At 45.8% G+C, this 15568-nt stretch overlaps 2 protein-coding genes across 2 annotated transcripts; both read left to right on the forward strand.

Annotated features, from left to right (window-relative positions):
• Positions 1 to 344: 344 nt before the first annotated feature.
• Positions 345 to 2530, forward strand: LOC129000457 (uncharacterized protein Rv2082-like). Its single transcript, XM_054427420.1, has 2 exons — positions 345 to 560; positions 661 to 2530. Exons 1-2 carry the CDS (start codon positions 345 to 347, stop codon positions 2263 to 2265), a joined length of 1821 nt encoding a protein of 606 aa, XP_054283395.1. The 3' UTR covers positions 2266 to 2530.
• Positions 2531 to 5608: 3078 nt separating this feature from the next.
• LOC129001863 (uncharacterized) lies at positions 5609 to 14249 on the forward strand. The gene is made up of 2 exons (XM_054429321.1): positions 5609 to 5671; positions 13664 to 14249. Exons 1-2 carry the CDS (start codon positions 5609 to 5611, stop codon positions 14120 to 14122), a joined length of 522 nt encoding a protein of 173 aa, XP_054285296.1. The 3' UTR covers positions 14123 to 14249.
• Positions 14250 to 15568: the final 1319 nt, after the last annotated feature.

The raw sequence follows: 15568 nt of genomic DNA on the forward strand, positions 1-15568 counted from the left end.
AACTTATGCAGACCAGGTTTGCCAACATCAACATTGTGTCAGTGACACTTGTCAGCTACTTAAATACTGTGTCACTCACAGACACGAGTTTTGGTTTTCATCGAGAGTCGGTAGGATCAACGGACTGTCACCAAGATCCCACTACTCTACCCAACGTAATGTAGTGGGGTCTTGCTGTAGTGTAGTGGGGTCTTGTTGTCACCGACAACATGTCACGGACTCCTGTCGCTGCGACAAAAGCCTCAAAGTCGTGTCTCGCACATTTCGACTCGACATTCGATCGCCAACCTTCGTAGAGTAAACATCTCGGAGCGCAGCAACAGTTTGAACTTCTAGACAACACGATGGAAGAGGAAGATACAGGCGGGACTACTGGGACCCCTCCGGATTTACAACCCGTGAGCTGCGACCAGCCGCAAAACGGCCTTTTACAAGGCCACCCCGATGCGCCCGCTGCTTTGCCTTCTGGCTCTGCAGCCCTACCTCGCGCGTCGGGCCCGACAACGACCCTGCAATCGCCCACGGACTCGACTTCGGATACGGACCGACCCCCAGCTTCTGTGTGGAGCTTCGCTTCACAAACACCCGCGGACCAGAAAAACGGCCTTAGTAAAGGCCACCAGATGTCTCAAGCCCCCGGCGGAGCTCACCCCGGCCTAGCCGCCGCCCGGCCCTCAAACTCTGTCGCCGCCCAGCCCAGCAACTCCACCCCCCCCGGGACTTCCCCTCACGGGGACGGAGATCAGTGCCTGGGGGAAGACCGCTGCTGCGGTGACCCGAGCGGGTGTCGACCAACGGTGCGCCACTGCCACCCCTGGCGGAGGCCCGTTCGTCTTCACTGGCGGCGAGGGGAACAGTTGCCAGGCGAACCCCTGCTCGTCGTCTGGAGAAAACGGCGTTTCTCAAGGCCACCAGACTACCAACAAGAGGCGAGCGTCCCCGACTCCTCCTGCCGAGCGGAAGGCCCGCAAAACCGGCCAAGACACCTTCCAGACCGCCGCTGACTCCGACATGGAGGATGATCCGGCCCCGTCGCGGAACGAGCCACGGCCTCCGCCTATCCTCCTGGACATGCCGCGGAGCTGGCCTGCCCACGCCGTCGCCATCGGCCAACTGGTTGGTGGCCAATTCGACGCCTCATGCACGGGGAAAAATCTGCGGATCAGAGTGGACACTGTGCCCCACTTCCGTGCCGTCCAGCGGTATCTGCAGCAAGAGCGGGTACCGTTCCACACCTTCGCCCTACGCACCGAGCGGCTGCTCAAGGTGGTGGTGAAGGGCCTGCCGCCGACGCTAGCACCAGATGAGATTATGGCGGAATTTCACGACTTCGACATATCCGAAGTGAAAATGATGAAGACTCGTCGAGGAATGCCGACTGGTCTCTGGCTCCTCACGATCCGCAGGACGGAAGGATACTCCCTGCCGTCCACTGTGTATGAAATAAGGCGAGCCTTTTACTGCAAGGTGGATGTACGGCAGTACAAGCGGCCCAACGGACCCATTCAATGCCACCGCTGCCAGGGCTTCGGCCACGGATCGGGCCAGTGCCACCGCCAGGTCCGCTGTGTCCGCTGCGGGGACACCCATCCAGCGACCGAGTGCCCCAAGGAGCCAGCAGCCCAGGCGAAGTGCTGCAACTGTGGTGAGGCCCACACTGCCAACTACAGGGGCTGCACTTGCTACAAGACTCTGCAACGGGCTTCGTACGCGGCTGCGGCGAAATCGTCCACGGCACCGTCGGGCCGTCAACCGCGCCGGGTCGACCCGCCTGCTCCGAGACCTGACCCAGTGGACGACGAGGCGCCTGGGGCTCCCGAGGTTGATGACGAGGGTTTCCGGACTCAGCGGAGAAGACGTCGTCGAGCTCCTCGGAACCCGGACAACCGCGGCAGAGCTTCCGGCCCGAGACCCCGAACACCCACCCCTCCTGTGGAGCGGTCCGCCGCCCCGGCTGGGACCCCGAACCCTCGAGTGAGGCGAACTCCCCGCCCTCGCCTGGAAGTCCCTCCTCGCCAGCCCAGCGGCCCTGCCCGGCAGCCCAGCAGCCCAGCCCCGCAGCCCAGCAGCCCAGCCCCGCAGCCCAGCAGCCCTGCCCCGCAGCCCAGCCGCCCTGCCCAGCCTATCGAGCCGGCCTCAACCCCGGCCCAGTCGTCCAAGAGCCCGTCGCAGCAGTCTGAGCTGGCTCAACTCATCTCCACGCTGAGGAGCATGTTGGTCGTCGTCGAGCGACTTGTTGACCAGTTGACCCAACATCATGCGTAGACTTCGCATCCTCACGTGGAACGCCGACGGGCTTGCCGACAGACGCCATGAGCTGACACAACTCCTCACTGACATGGACGTTGACGTTGCCCTCATCCAGGAGACGCATCTGCGCGGTGGGGACAGGTTCAACGTCCGAAACTACTACACTCACCGGACAGACAGGCCTCTGCAACAACGTGCCAGTGGTGGCTCGGCGATACTGGTTCATCGTCGGGTCACCCACAGACCGATCGTCAGGAACCTCCCGCCTGGCATCGAGGTGACGACCACCGCCCTCCAGCACGACGGTGCAGAGCTGGAAATCTCCTCTGCCTACAACCCCCCAGGGAGGCGCCTTGATCCCGGACTCCTGGACTTGCTGCTGCCCCCCGACACCCCGGCGCTTCTGGCAGGCGACCTCAATGCCAAACACCTGGACTGGGGTTGCAGGAGAGGAAACTTCACTGGAGCTGCTCTCAGGCGCTACCTCACCGCCCACCCTCACATCAACGTGGTTGCCCCGGCCGACCCCACACACTACTCCCGTGCTGGACACCCGCCCGACATCCTGGACATCGGACTGGCTGGCTCGTTCGATGGCCCGATTGAAGTCTTCGTCGTCTCCGACCTCTCTTCTGACCACGTCCCGGTGATCTTCGATCTGCCGCAGGGAGGAGTCCCCGACCGCCCTCCGGTCCGCAGGAAGAGGGTGAACTGGGCGAAGTTCGCCAACCTCCTGGCCAACGCCCCTCGACCGCCTCCCCCGCCACCTGAGACGGCAGAGGAGCTCGACCAGCAGGTCCTGGACCTGTCAACGCTGCTGCAGGACACTGTGGTTGCCGCCAGCTCTGACGTTGACCCGAGGGCCCCCCCGCCACTTCCCCAGGGGCTACGGGAGGAGATCGCCCTGCGACGTCGCCTGAGGAGGGCGTACCAACAGTCCCGCTGCCCTCGAGCGAAGGCGGACTTCAACCGGCAGGCCAGGAGGTGCTCCCGACTGCTGGCTGAGCATCGGTCCCAGGAGTGGGAGGACTTCGTCGAGGGACAGGCTGACACCAACGACGGGATCTGGAAGATCGCCAAGGCTCTGCGCGGCACGAAGACCCACAACAGGCCGCTGCATGGGGGACGCGGGCTCGTCTACTCGCCCGAAGACCGCGCAGAGACCTTCGCAGACTCGCTGGAAGACCAGTTTTCCCCACACCCGGACGTCTACGACGAGGACTTCTGCGAGGTTGTTGACGACTTCGTAGAGACCTACGAGCCGGACTCCGACGACGAGGACATCCCCCACGTGACCGTCAGCGAGGTGAAGGGCCACATCGCTCGACTCCGTCCGAAGAAGGCCCCTGGACCGGACTCCCTCGGGACTCCAGCACTGAAGAACCTGCCGGCTTGGGTGATTGTTGTGATCACCTGTCTCTTCAACTCCTGCGTGAGGCTGGCCCACTTCCCTGACACCTGGAAGTTGGCGAACGTCATCCTCATCCCCAAGCCCGGCAAGGACCACATCTTCCCCGAGAACCACAGGCCGATCTCCCTCCTGCCTGTGCTCTCCAAGATGCTGGAGCGAATCGTCCTGGCGAGATTCCCCGAGGAGTTCTTCACTTCGATCAGGACCGAGCAGTACGGCTTCAGGCGGGGCCACTCCACCACCCTCCAGCTGCGGCGGGTCCTCAACACCATCGCTGGAGCGATGGAGCGGAAGCACCACTCGACCTCAGTCCTGATCGACGTAAGCAAAGCCTTCGACCGGGTCTGGCACGAGGGGCTTCTCTACAAGCTGGCGTCCTCCCCTCTACCCGGCTCGATCTACAGGCTCGTCAAGAGCTACCTGACCGCTCGCCACTTCAAGGTCTCCGTTGGACGGGCGACTTCCACACCACGGCCAGTCTCTTCGGGTGTGCCACAGGGGTCGGTTCTCGGGCCGATACTCTACCTGTGGTACACCAACGACATGCCCCTGGCGCCGAGAGTGCAACTCTCGCTCTATGCAGATGATGCGCTCTTCACTGCCACCTCCGCCAACCTGAGGATGTCCAGGGTGTATGTCCAGCGACAGCTGGACCTGTTGCTGCCGTGGCTGACGAAGTGGCGAGTCAAAGTCAACGCTGACAAGAGTGAGGCCATCTCCTTCACGAGGTCGAGGAGGCAGGACGATGGTCAACACCTCCACCTAGACGGGGCCGACATCCCATGGAAGCGCCGGGTGAAGTACCTCGGCGTCCTGCTGGATCAGCGACTCACCCTGACTCCCCACGTCGAGAGGGTCTGCGACCTCGCCAGGAAAGGTCTTGGCGCCATCCGCCCGCTGCTCAGGTCACGGAAGTTGTCGACGGCTGCAAGAGTCCGACTCTACACGGCCCTGCTTCGGCCTGTCCTCACGTACGCAGCCCCTGCATGGTACCACTTCACCTGCAGAACCGCTAGACGGAGGCTGCTCGTCGTCCAGAGCAAGGCTCTTCGGCAGGCGACAGATTCACCCTGGTACGTGAGGAACTCCGTCATCAGGGACTCCACAGCAGTAACAACTCTCCGAGACTTCGTCGACGGCCTTCGAGCGAGACTTGAAGAGATGGCGGATGACTCTCCGTGGGAACACATCAGGGACCTGGTCGCTGAGGATGTTCCCCAGCTTCGCCCCCGGATCGACGACTAACTCCCAGAACGACGTTGACGTCTACAGGTAGCTGAGCTACCAGGGCTTGGACCCACAGCAGACCGGAAGTATATGCTCCCAGCGAGCAGGCACTTCCCCCAGACGTGGCGCTAGTCGCCGCAATCATATACACTTGGACTTGGTCGTGTCTCGCGCGCCAAATACCACTATAGCTCGGCCGCTTAGAAAACGACCTGCGCGCTAATGCTAAACCAATGCTGGAGGAGGTCGTTTTCTAAGCGGCCGAACTATAGTCACTAGTCAGTCGTCAGTCAGAGTCAGTAGCCGAAGTAGAAGCTACGTGAGTTTGAAATTAGGTTGAAAGAGTTTCTCGTCGTTTGTGTATATTATAGAGTATATTAATGTGCGTTTTGTTGATTGAAGAGTGAAGTGAATACAGTAGTTGTGATGGAAGAGGACAACGCGGCGAGTATGGAGTGGAGCCAGGATCAAGTTATACAGTTGATAGAACTTTACCGTGATCGTCCAGTGTTGTGGGACCCAACTCACCCTGAGTTCAAGGACAAAGATCTAATGAACTGCGCATGGTCTGAAATTGCTTCTGTTCTGAAATTGCCCAAAACTGAGTAAAACTCAAGATTAGGGGGGGATGTCATAGGGCAGTTCCAACGGGAATATATAAAGCGAAAGATTGGATCCGGTGCTGATAGAAAAGTGAAGTGGTTCGCGTTTGACCGTCTTATGTTTTTGAAGGATACATACACCCCAAGAAAAGCTCGGAAGCCTGGGCTAGCAACGATTGAGGTGAGTAAACGCAAAAAGTTGTAAACAAATACAACGTTAAGTTTATTGCTGAACTTTGTGAGGGTAGAGCGATGCGGATGAACTTAGACCTAGATAAAATAAAAAAGTATCGACCAGTATGAAGTGAAGTACAGTACACCATCGAAGTATATAACACGATGTACAGTACCTATGTCAAACATCGATGTTTTTGACATTTGTGCGCGGATACCCATATCTGTAAAACGTTTTAGCACCTCTCTAACACGACGTATGTGTTCCTCTCGTGTGGGAGCTGTGATTATCACATCATCGAGAAGACATGCAACTCCCTCCAAGTCCGCCAGTACTTGATCCATTTTACACTGAAATGCCCCTGAAGCGATTTTAATCCCAAAAGGAAGACGGGAATATCTGATAATCTTTGTGTGTGGAAATAGTTAAATATTTTTGTACGCAAGTGTCAACTTCCATCTGTAAGTAAGCATCCTTGAGATCGATGACTGTGAACTCTTGTCCTCCAGTAAGTTTCGCTGTAATTTCTTCTAATCTGGGCATAGGGTAGTCGTCTGAAATCATATACTTGTTGATCGTGTTTTTAAAGTCAGCACATATGCGTATTGCTCCAGAAGGTTTTACAACAATCACTATAGGTGAAGACCATGTAACAGGCTCCTCACTTGTATTCACTGGCGTCAAGACTTGGTTTTCACTTGGTTTTCAACTAACCGTTGCAGTTCGTCTTCCACAGCTTTGCGTAAGGAAAAGGGTACAGGACGTGGTTTTGAAAGAACTGGAACTGCGTCTTGGGTCAAGTGGAATACTACGTTACTGTTTTTGATTGTGCCTTGAGAAGGATAAAACACTTCTGGAACGTCAGTAACAATTTGTCTTACCAAATCCATACTATTCACACGAGTGGTATTGTTCGGTTGCCGAGTAACTGTACATACTTCAGCACCTGGTGGTAAAGGAAGATTGAACTTAAGTACCCAGTCCAACCCAGATAGAGGAACATAATTTTTCTTGACTACTATAAGCTTTAATTTTTTTGAACTACGAAATGCAAGAACACCAACCGATGTTTCGCCTAGTGTTTCAATTTGTACCCCCGTGTAGGCAGTAAGATTTTCACAGGGGTACAGTGTTGGTGATCCAATCGATTTCCACAGTTTTTCTCCAATGATGCTGTAAGCTGCCCCTGGATCGTAAAGCATTTTTACCTTACGTTTGTTCATTTAAACATTGATCATTACTTTGGAACCCTTTTCCAAAGTTCGTATTTGGTCAATGTCTGAATACGGAGCGTTATCCTCATCCAAAGAATTTTCGATTTGATTTAACTGTTTTGGTCTAGCAACAACCACATTTCCTGCCTTCAAATATGCACGAGAAAAATGATTATTACCAATACAATTATAAACAAACAGCACCCATAGCAGGGCAATCCCCGTGATTTGCATGTCTCTTGTTACCGTATTTAAAACAGTGTATTCCCTTGTTGAGTTTAAGAATAGGGCTTGTTAAAACGCGATACTGATTCTTCTAAAAGGAATAAGTAATGCCTACTGGTAAAATGGTTCTACTGGGATATACTTTAATAAACTCAAGAAAACATAGTACAAAATATCTACCAATTTTAATCAGACATAACTATTCAAGACCAACTCTTAACAATCAATCAAAAGGAAAACACTAATTGCAAAATGTTAAACAAAAACATCTGATGAATTAATTAATATAAAAATCATCTATACACAGTCCATTTGCAACATTCTCCTACCTTTTGAGTCTTATGAGTCCATTAATTTAAAGACTCAAAACATATTATCATATTAAAAGTTCAGTCTTTTTGGTAACTTAATTTGTTTTCCTCGTTTTCTAAATTTAACTTTATTTACAACTTTTCCATTTTAAAGTTTATCACTTTATCCTGCACTTCTTCTACCTCTTTTTTTCGTTTGAACTTTCTGAGTTCAAAATTGTTTCTGCACTAGTAAGGAAAAGTGTCTTTTCTGCACTAGTGAGGGAAATGGTCTTTTCTGCTCTAGTGAGGAAAAGTGTCTTTTCTGCACTTGTGAGGAAAAATGTATTTTCTGCAGACACTTTTCCTCACTAGTGCGGGAAAGACACTTTTCCTCACTAGTGCAGAAAAGACACTTTTCCTCACCAGTGCAGAAAAGACACTTTTCCTCACTAGTGCAGAAAAGAGACTTTACCTCACTAGTGCAGAAAAGAGGATTTACCTCACTAGTGTGGGAAAGACACTTTTCCTCACTAGTGCAGAAAAGAGGATTTACCTCACTAGTGCGGGAAAGACACTTTTCCTCACCAGTGCAGAAAAGACACTTTTCCTCGCTAGTGCAGAAAACACACTTTACCTCACTAGTGCAGAAAATACACTTTACCTCACTAGTGCAGAAAATATACTTTTCCTCACTAGTGCGGAAAAGAGACTTTACCTCACTAATGCAGAAAAGACAATTTTCCTCACTAGTGCAGAAAAGACACTTTTCCTCACTAGTGCAGAAAAGAGACTTTACCTCGCTAGTGCAGAAAATATACTTTTCCTCACTAGTTGCAGAAAAGAAACTTTTCCTCACTAGTGCAGAAAAGAGACTTTACCTCACTAGTGCGGGAAAGACACTTTTCCTCACCAGTGCAGAAAAGACACTTTTCCTCACTAGTGCAGAAAAGACACTTTTCCTCACAAGTGCAGAAAAGACACTTCTCCTCACTAGTGCAGAAAAGACACTTTACCTCACTAGTGAAGAAAATATACTTTTCCTCACTAGTGCAGAAAAGAGACTTTACCTCACTAGTGCAGAAAACAGTTTACCTCACTAGTGCAGAAAACAAAGTTTACCTCACTAGTGCAGAAAATATACTTTTCCTGACTAGTGCAGAAAAGACACTTTTCCTCACTAGTGCAGAAAAGACACTTTTCCTCACTAGTGCAGAAAAGTTACTTTTCCTCGCTAGTGCAGAAAACACACTTTACCTCACTAGTGCAGAAAATACACTTTACCTCACTAGTGCAGAAAACTAAGAATACCTCACTAGTGCAGAAAAGACACTTTTCCTCACTAGTGCAGAAAAGACACTTTTCCTCACTAGTGCAGAAAACAAAGTTTTCACTAGTGCAGAAAAGACACTTTACCTCACTAGTGCAGAAAATATACTTTTCCTCACTAGAACAGAAAAGACACTTTTCCTCACCAGTGCAGAAAAGACACTTTTCCTCGCTAGTGCAGAAAACACACTTTACCTCACTAGTGCAGAAAATACACTTTACCTCACTAGTGCAGAAAAGAGACTTTAGCTCACTATTGCAGAAAAGAGACTTTACCTCACTAGTGCAGAAAACAAACTTTACCTCACAAGTGCAGAAAATATAATTTTCCTCACTAGTGCAGAAAAGACACTTTACCTCACTAGTGCAGAAAATATACTTTTCCTCACTAGCACAGAAAAGACACTTTTCCTCACTAGAACAGAAAAAACACTTTTCCTCACTAGTGCAGAAAAGAGACTTTTCCTCACTAGAACAGAAAAGACACTTTTCCTCACTAGAACAGAAAAGACACTTTTCCTCACTAGAACAGAAAAGACACTTTTCCTCACTAGTGCAGAAAAGAGACTTTACCTCACTAGTGCAGAAAAGAGGATTTACCTCACTAGTGCGGGAAAGACACTTTTCCTCACTAGTGCAGAAAAGAGACTTTACCTCACTAGTGCGGGAAAGACACTTTTCCTCACTAGTGCAGAAAAGAGGATTTACCTCACTGGTACGGGAAAGACACTTTTCCTCACCAGTGCAGAAAAGACACTTTTCCTCGCTAGTGCAGAAAATACACTTTACCTCACTAGTGCAGAAAATATACTTTTCCTCACTAGAACAGAAAAGACACTTTTCCTCACCAGTGCAGAAAAGACACTTTTCCTCGCTAGTGCAGAAAACACACTTTACCTCACTAGTGCAGAAAATACACTTTACCTCACTAGTGCAGAAAAGAGACTTTAGCTCACTATTGCAGAAAAGAGACTTTACCTCACTAGTGCAGAAAACAAACTTTACCTCACAAGTGCAGAAAAGACACTTTTCCTCACTAGAACAGAAAAGACACTTTTCCTCACTAGTGCAGAAAAGAGACTTTTCCTCACTAGTGCAGAAAACAAACTTCCTCACTAGTGCAGAAAAGAGACTTTACCTCACTAGTGCGGGAAAGACACTTTTCCTCACTAGTGCAGAAAAGAGGATTTACCTCACTAGTGCGGGAAAGACACTTTTCCTCACCAGTGCAGAAAAGACACTTTTCCTCGCTAGTGCAGAAAATACACTTTACCTCACTAGTGCAGAAAAGAGACTTTACCTCACTAGTGCAGAAAACAACGTTTACCTCACTAGTGCAGAAAATATACTTTTCCTCACTAGTGCAGAAAAGACACTTTTCCTCACTAGTGCAGAAAAAGCAATTTTCCTCACTAGTGCAGAAAAGAGACATTACCTCACTAGTGCAGAAAACACACTTTACCTCACTAGTGCAGAAAATATACTTTTCCTCATTAGTACAGAAAAGAGACTTTACCTCACTAGTGCAGAAAAGAGACTTTACCTCACTAGTGCAGAAAAGACACTTTTCCTCACTAGTGCAGAAAAAGCAATTTTTCTCACTAGTGCAGAAAAGACCATTTCCTCACTAGTGCAGAAAATACTTTTTCCTCACTTGTGCAGGAAAGACACTTTCCTCACTTGTGCAGAAAAGACATTTTACCTCACTTGTGCAGAAAATATACTTTTCCTCACTAATGGAGAAAAGAGACTTTACCTCACTAGTGCAGAAAAGACACTTTTCCTCACTAGTTCAGAAAACAAACTTTACCTCACTAGTGCAGAAAATATACTTTTCCTCACTATTGCAGAAAAGAGACTTTACCTCACTAGTGCAGAAAACAGTTTACCTCACTAGTGCAGAAAACAAAGTTTACCTCACTAGTGCAGAAAATATACTTTTCCTGACTAGTGCAGAAAAGACACTTTTCCTCACTAGTGCAGAAAAGACACTTTTCCTCACTAGTGCAGAAAAGTTACTTTTCCTCGCTAGTGCAGAAAACACACTTTACCTCACTAGTGCAGAAAATACACTTTACCTCACTAGTGCAGAAAACTAAGAATACCTCACTAGTGCAGAAAAGACACTTTTCCTCACTAGTGCAGAAAAGACACTTTTCCTCACTAGTGCAGAAAACAAAGTTTTCACTAGTGCAGAAAAGACACTTTACCTCACTAGTGCAGAAAATATACTTTTCCTCACTAGAACAGAAAAGACACTTTTCCTCACCAGTGCAGAAAAGACACTTTTCCTCGCTAGTGCAGAAAACACACTTTACCTCACTAGTGCAGAAAATACACTTTACCTCACTAGTGCAGAAAAGAGACTTTAGCTCACTATTGCAGAAAAGAGACTTTACCTCACTAGTGCAGAAAACAAACTTTACCTCACAAGTGCAGAAAATATAATTTTCCTCACTAGTGCAGAAAAGACACTTTACCTCACTAGTGCAGAAAATATACTTTTCCTCACTAGCACAGAAAAGACACTTTTCCTCACTAGAACAGAAAAAACACTTTTCCTCACTAGTGCAGAAAAGAGACTTTTCCTCACTAGAACAGAAAAGACACTTTTCCTCACTAGAACAGAAAAGACACTTTTCCTCACTAGTGCAGAAAAGAGACTTTACCTCACTAGTGCAGAAAAGAGGATTTACCTCACTAGTGCGGGAAAGACACTTTTCCTCACTAGTGCAGAAAAGAGACTTTACCTCACTAGTGCGGGAAAGACACTTTTCCTCACTAGTGCAGAAAAGAGGATTTACCTCACTGGTACGGGAAAGACACTTTTCCTCACCAGTGCAGAAAAGACACTTTTCCTCGCTAGTGCAGAAAATACACTTTACCTCACTAGTGCAGAAAATATACTTTTCCTCACTAGAACAGAAAAGACACTTTTCCTCACCAGTGCAGAAAAGACACTTTTCCTCGCTAGTGCAGAAAACACACTTTACCTCACTAGTGCAGAAAATACACTTTACCTCACTAGTGCAGAAAAGAGACTTTAGCTCACTATTGCAGAAAAGAGACTTTACCTCACTAGTGCAGAAAACAAACTTTACCTCACAAGTGCAGAAAAGACACTTTTCCTCACTAGAACAGAAAAGACACTTTTCCTCACTAGTGCAGAAAAGAGACTTTTCCTCACTAGTGCAGAAAACAAACTTCCTCACTAGTGCAGAAAAGAGACTTTACCTCACTAGTGCGGGAAAGACACTTTTCCTCACTAGTGCAGAAAAGAGGATTTACCTCACTAGTGCGGGAAAGACACTTTTCCTCACCAGTGCAGAAAAGACACTTTTCCTCGCTAGTGCAGAAAATACACTTTACCTCACTAGTGCAGAAAAGAGACTTTACCTCACTAGTGCAGAAAACAACGTTTACCTCACTAGTGCAGAAAATATACTTTTCCTCACTAGTGCAGAAAAGACACTTTTCCTCACTAGTGCAGAAAAAGCAATTTTCCTCACTAGTGCAGAAAAGAGACATTACCTCACTAGTGCAGAAAACACACTTTACCTCACTAGTGCAGAAAATATACTTTTCCTCATTAGTACAGAAAAGAGACTTTACCTCACTAGTGCAGAAAAGAGACTTTACCTCACTAGTGCAGAAAAGACACTTTTCCTCACTAGTGCAGAAAAAGCAATTTTTCTCACTAGTGCAGAAAAGACCATTTCCTCACTAGTGCAGAAAATACTTTTTCCTCACTTGTGCAGGAAAGACACTTTCCTCACTTGTGCAGAAAAGACATTTTACCTCACTTGTGCAGAAAATATACTTTTCCTCACTAATGGAGAAAAGAGACTTTACCTCACTAGTGCAGAAAAGACACTTTTCCTCACTAGTTCAGAAAACAAACTTTACCTCACTAGTGCAGAAAATATACTTTTCCTCACTAGTGCAGAAAAGACACTTTACCTCACTAGTGCAGAAATGAGACTTTACCTCACTTGTGCAGAAAATATACTTTTCCTCACTAGTGCAGAAAAGAGACTTTACCTCACTAGTGCAGAAAAGACACTTTTACTCACTAGTGCAGAAAAGACACTTTTCCTCACTAGTACAGAAAAAACACTTTTCCTCACTAGTGCAGAAATTCCTTGCTAGTGCAGTAAAGAACATTTTCCTTACTAGAGCAGAAAAGACAATTTTCCTCACTAGCATTTTTTCACTAGAGCAGAAAAGATAATGGCAAATTTTTGATATATGTACAATGCGATATCGTGTAATTTTTAGATGTCTAGTTCTCGTATTATTCACGCTGAATCCAAAAATGCAATAAGTTTTTATCAGAGAGATTCATAAGTGGCCGTATAACGAAGGTTAAAATTACGAATCTAAGGTTCATTGATGGTAATATGGCGTGGTCTGGATGGGTCGGTAATCAATAGGTTAAGGTAATTGTAAATTATCTATTGCATGCACCCTACGTTTTTCGTTTTAAATCTACAAGTATTTATACTCTCCACATATTTATTAATTATTAATTATTTATTAATTATTATTATTAATTTATTAATTATTTTATACTTTTTAGTGTGTTTAAAAACGTGTTGTTTTAAAAAAGTTTTTTATTTATAAATTATTTTTTGTTGCTGTCCAAGTTGATGGGTCATAATAGTTGCTATAGCTCACAAGAAGTCATTCCATTAGTTTGAATTGTTAATAAATATTGTGTATTCGTCAGAAATCAGTAATTTAGATAAGCACAATCTGTCAGTGGCTCACATCAACTACGATGATTTTGGTTAAAAACTGGCTACCTACAAATTTAACTTAACATGGGGATGGAATGTCTCAGTCAAAGAAAGTAGTAATGGTATTTATAAATATATGTAATGAATTTGTGAGACAACTAACACATTAATTTATCACACTAACAGAGGTTTTGTTTTTAGGTTGACAAAGTACTTCCGGGAACAGAAAATGGTGAATTAGTTTATCCTCAAACCGAAACACCAGAGCGTTTACCATCCCCATCTGTTTCTGTCAATTCTACATCAGAAGGTGGACCTATGACAGATTCCCTTTTAAAGTCAACTGCAGTTTCTGGTAGAGCTAGGGGCTCAAAGAGGAAGAAAGATAAGATGTCCGAGGTGGCGTATGCGGTCATGAAGAGAGTAGAAGCAAATAACGCTAACCGAGATGAATTTGACTCTTATGGAGAGACAGTTGCAATGACCTTGCGCAAGTTAAGCAATGTCTCTGCTGCATATGCTAAATTTGAGATAAGCAAAGTTTTATTCCAGGCTGAGTTGGGACAATACGAACGTGGGAACTCAAACATCCCGTCAATGCTGACTCCTCCTATAAACCCTGCTATTTTACATCATACATCAACATCTGATACCCGTTAATAACCGTGGACCAGAAAAGGGAGAAAAAGAAGAGACAGAAGATCAAGAAAATGCCATAACTACAGCCGCACAAGTCCCAGCCACACCTGCAATGAAATAGTCACAAACACCGAAGTCAAGAGCCACTTTATTCCTAGCGATTCTTCTACGAGTCAACCGAACTCTCCCACGGTTTACTACACCGTTATAAGTTTTAAAAGATTTTTGTACATTTGTGGTTGTTGCAAATATTAAATTAAAATTAAACATTATGTAGTTTTATATAAAAATAAATTAATAAATTGTTTTTCATAAAAAAAAACACAAAAAGACCTTTCGAAATAAGCGAAATAAAGTGTTTGTTTGTTAGTTTGTAAAGCCCATCAGATCTTGTATACCACACCAATTCTGATTAGATGCTGTATATCTATTTAATTATTTGGTTTCAAATTATTTATTTGCATTACAGAAATCATATATTGGGTTTGATAAAGTTTTATCTGAATTTTTTATAATTTTTTATTTGATTAAGTTTTATCTGAATTTGTTTAAATTATTTCCCTTTTTTAAAAAAAAGGTTAAGTATTTATTAGATGCCTTAAACACATATTTACTTAGCCTACTTATTGCCTTTGAAGCACTCAGATAAAGATTCTAGTACTTGAGGAACAATCAATTACAAACATTGTAAATTTTTATATTTTAAACAACCCCAAGTTTGAATAGGAGTCACAATATGTAGCTAAAAACATCAAGCAACCGCTAGTCCAGCTGCAATGGATTTTATGCTATACAGTACTGTATTGTACTTCTGTTTAGAGATGGTGGGGACGACATCGAAATAGAAAACAGTAGTATATCTGTGGGTTGTGGAGATATAAGCCAAGGTCCAAGATCCGGACAAGTTGTTGAACTTGATGTTTTGGTTTTGCTACTCAGGGGTTTGGGGGGGGGGGGGTGAGAGTGTATTGATCTGCTCTACCCTGACCTGCCCTAACCTCGCACGTGATGTCGGTCTCATTGTAAATATATATCGAACCACTCATATACATCAAAATACACATACATATTTATCGAACCGCGCATTTATCAAACTACACATTTATCTAACTACACATTTATCAAACTACACATTTATCGAACTACACATCTATAGAATTTAGACATTTAGTAAACTTAACATTTATCGAACTACACATTTATCGAACTACACAATTATCGAACTACACATTATCGAACTACACATTTATCGAACTAAACATTTATCGAACTGCAGTACATATTTATCGAACTAAACATTTATCGAACTGCAGTACACATTTATTAAACTAAACATTTATCGATCTTCACATTTAATGAACTAAACATTTATCGAACTACATATTTATCGAACCGCGCATTTATCAAACTAAACATTTATCGAACCACACATTTATCAAACTTAACATTTATCGAACTTCACATTTA

Source organism: Macrosteles quadrilineatus, unplaced genomic scaffold, assembly GCF_028750875.1.
Source record: "Macrosteles quadrilineatus isolate MER2022 unplaced genomic scaffold, UCM_ALF_1.0 Scaffold_8__2_contigs__length_117827958, whole genome shotgun sequence".
NCBI lineage: Eukaryota > Metazoa > Arthropoda > Insecta > Hemiptera > Cicadellidae > Macrosteles > Macrosteles quadrilineatus.

Excerpts from the sequence above, each read along its gene's own strand:
- LOC129000457 (XM_054427420.1), top strand. The coding sequence starts at position 345 with ATGGAAGAGGAAGATACAGGCGGGACTACTGGGACCCCTCCGGATTTA. Across the intron at positions 561-660 it reads CGGACCGACCCCCAGCTTCT|CCGCCGCCCGGCCCTCAAAC; the intron begins GTGTGGAGCTTC and ends ACCCCGGCCTAG.
- LOC129001863 (XM_054429321.1), top strand. The coding sequence starts at position 5,609 with ATGTTTTTGAAGGATACATACACCCCAAGAAAAGCTCGGAAGCCTGGG. Across the intron at positions 5,672-13,663 it reads CTGGGCTAGCAACGATTGAG|GTTGACAAAGTACTTCCGGG; the intron begins GTGAGTAAACGC and ends TTTTGTTTTTAG.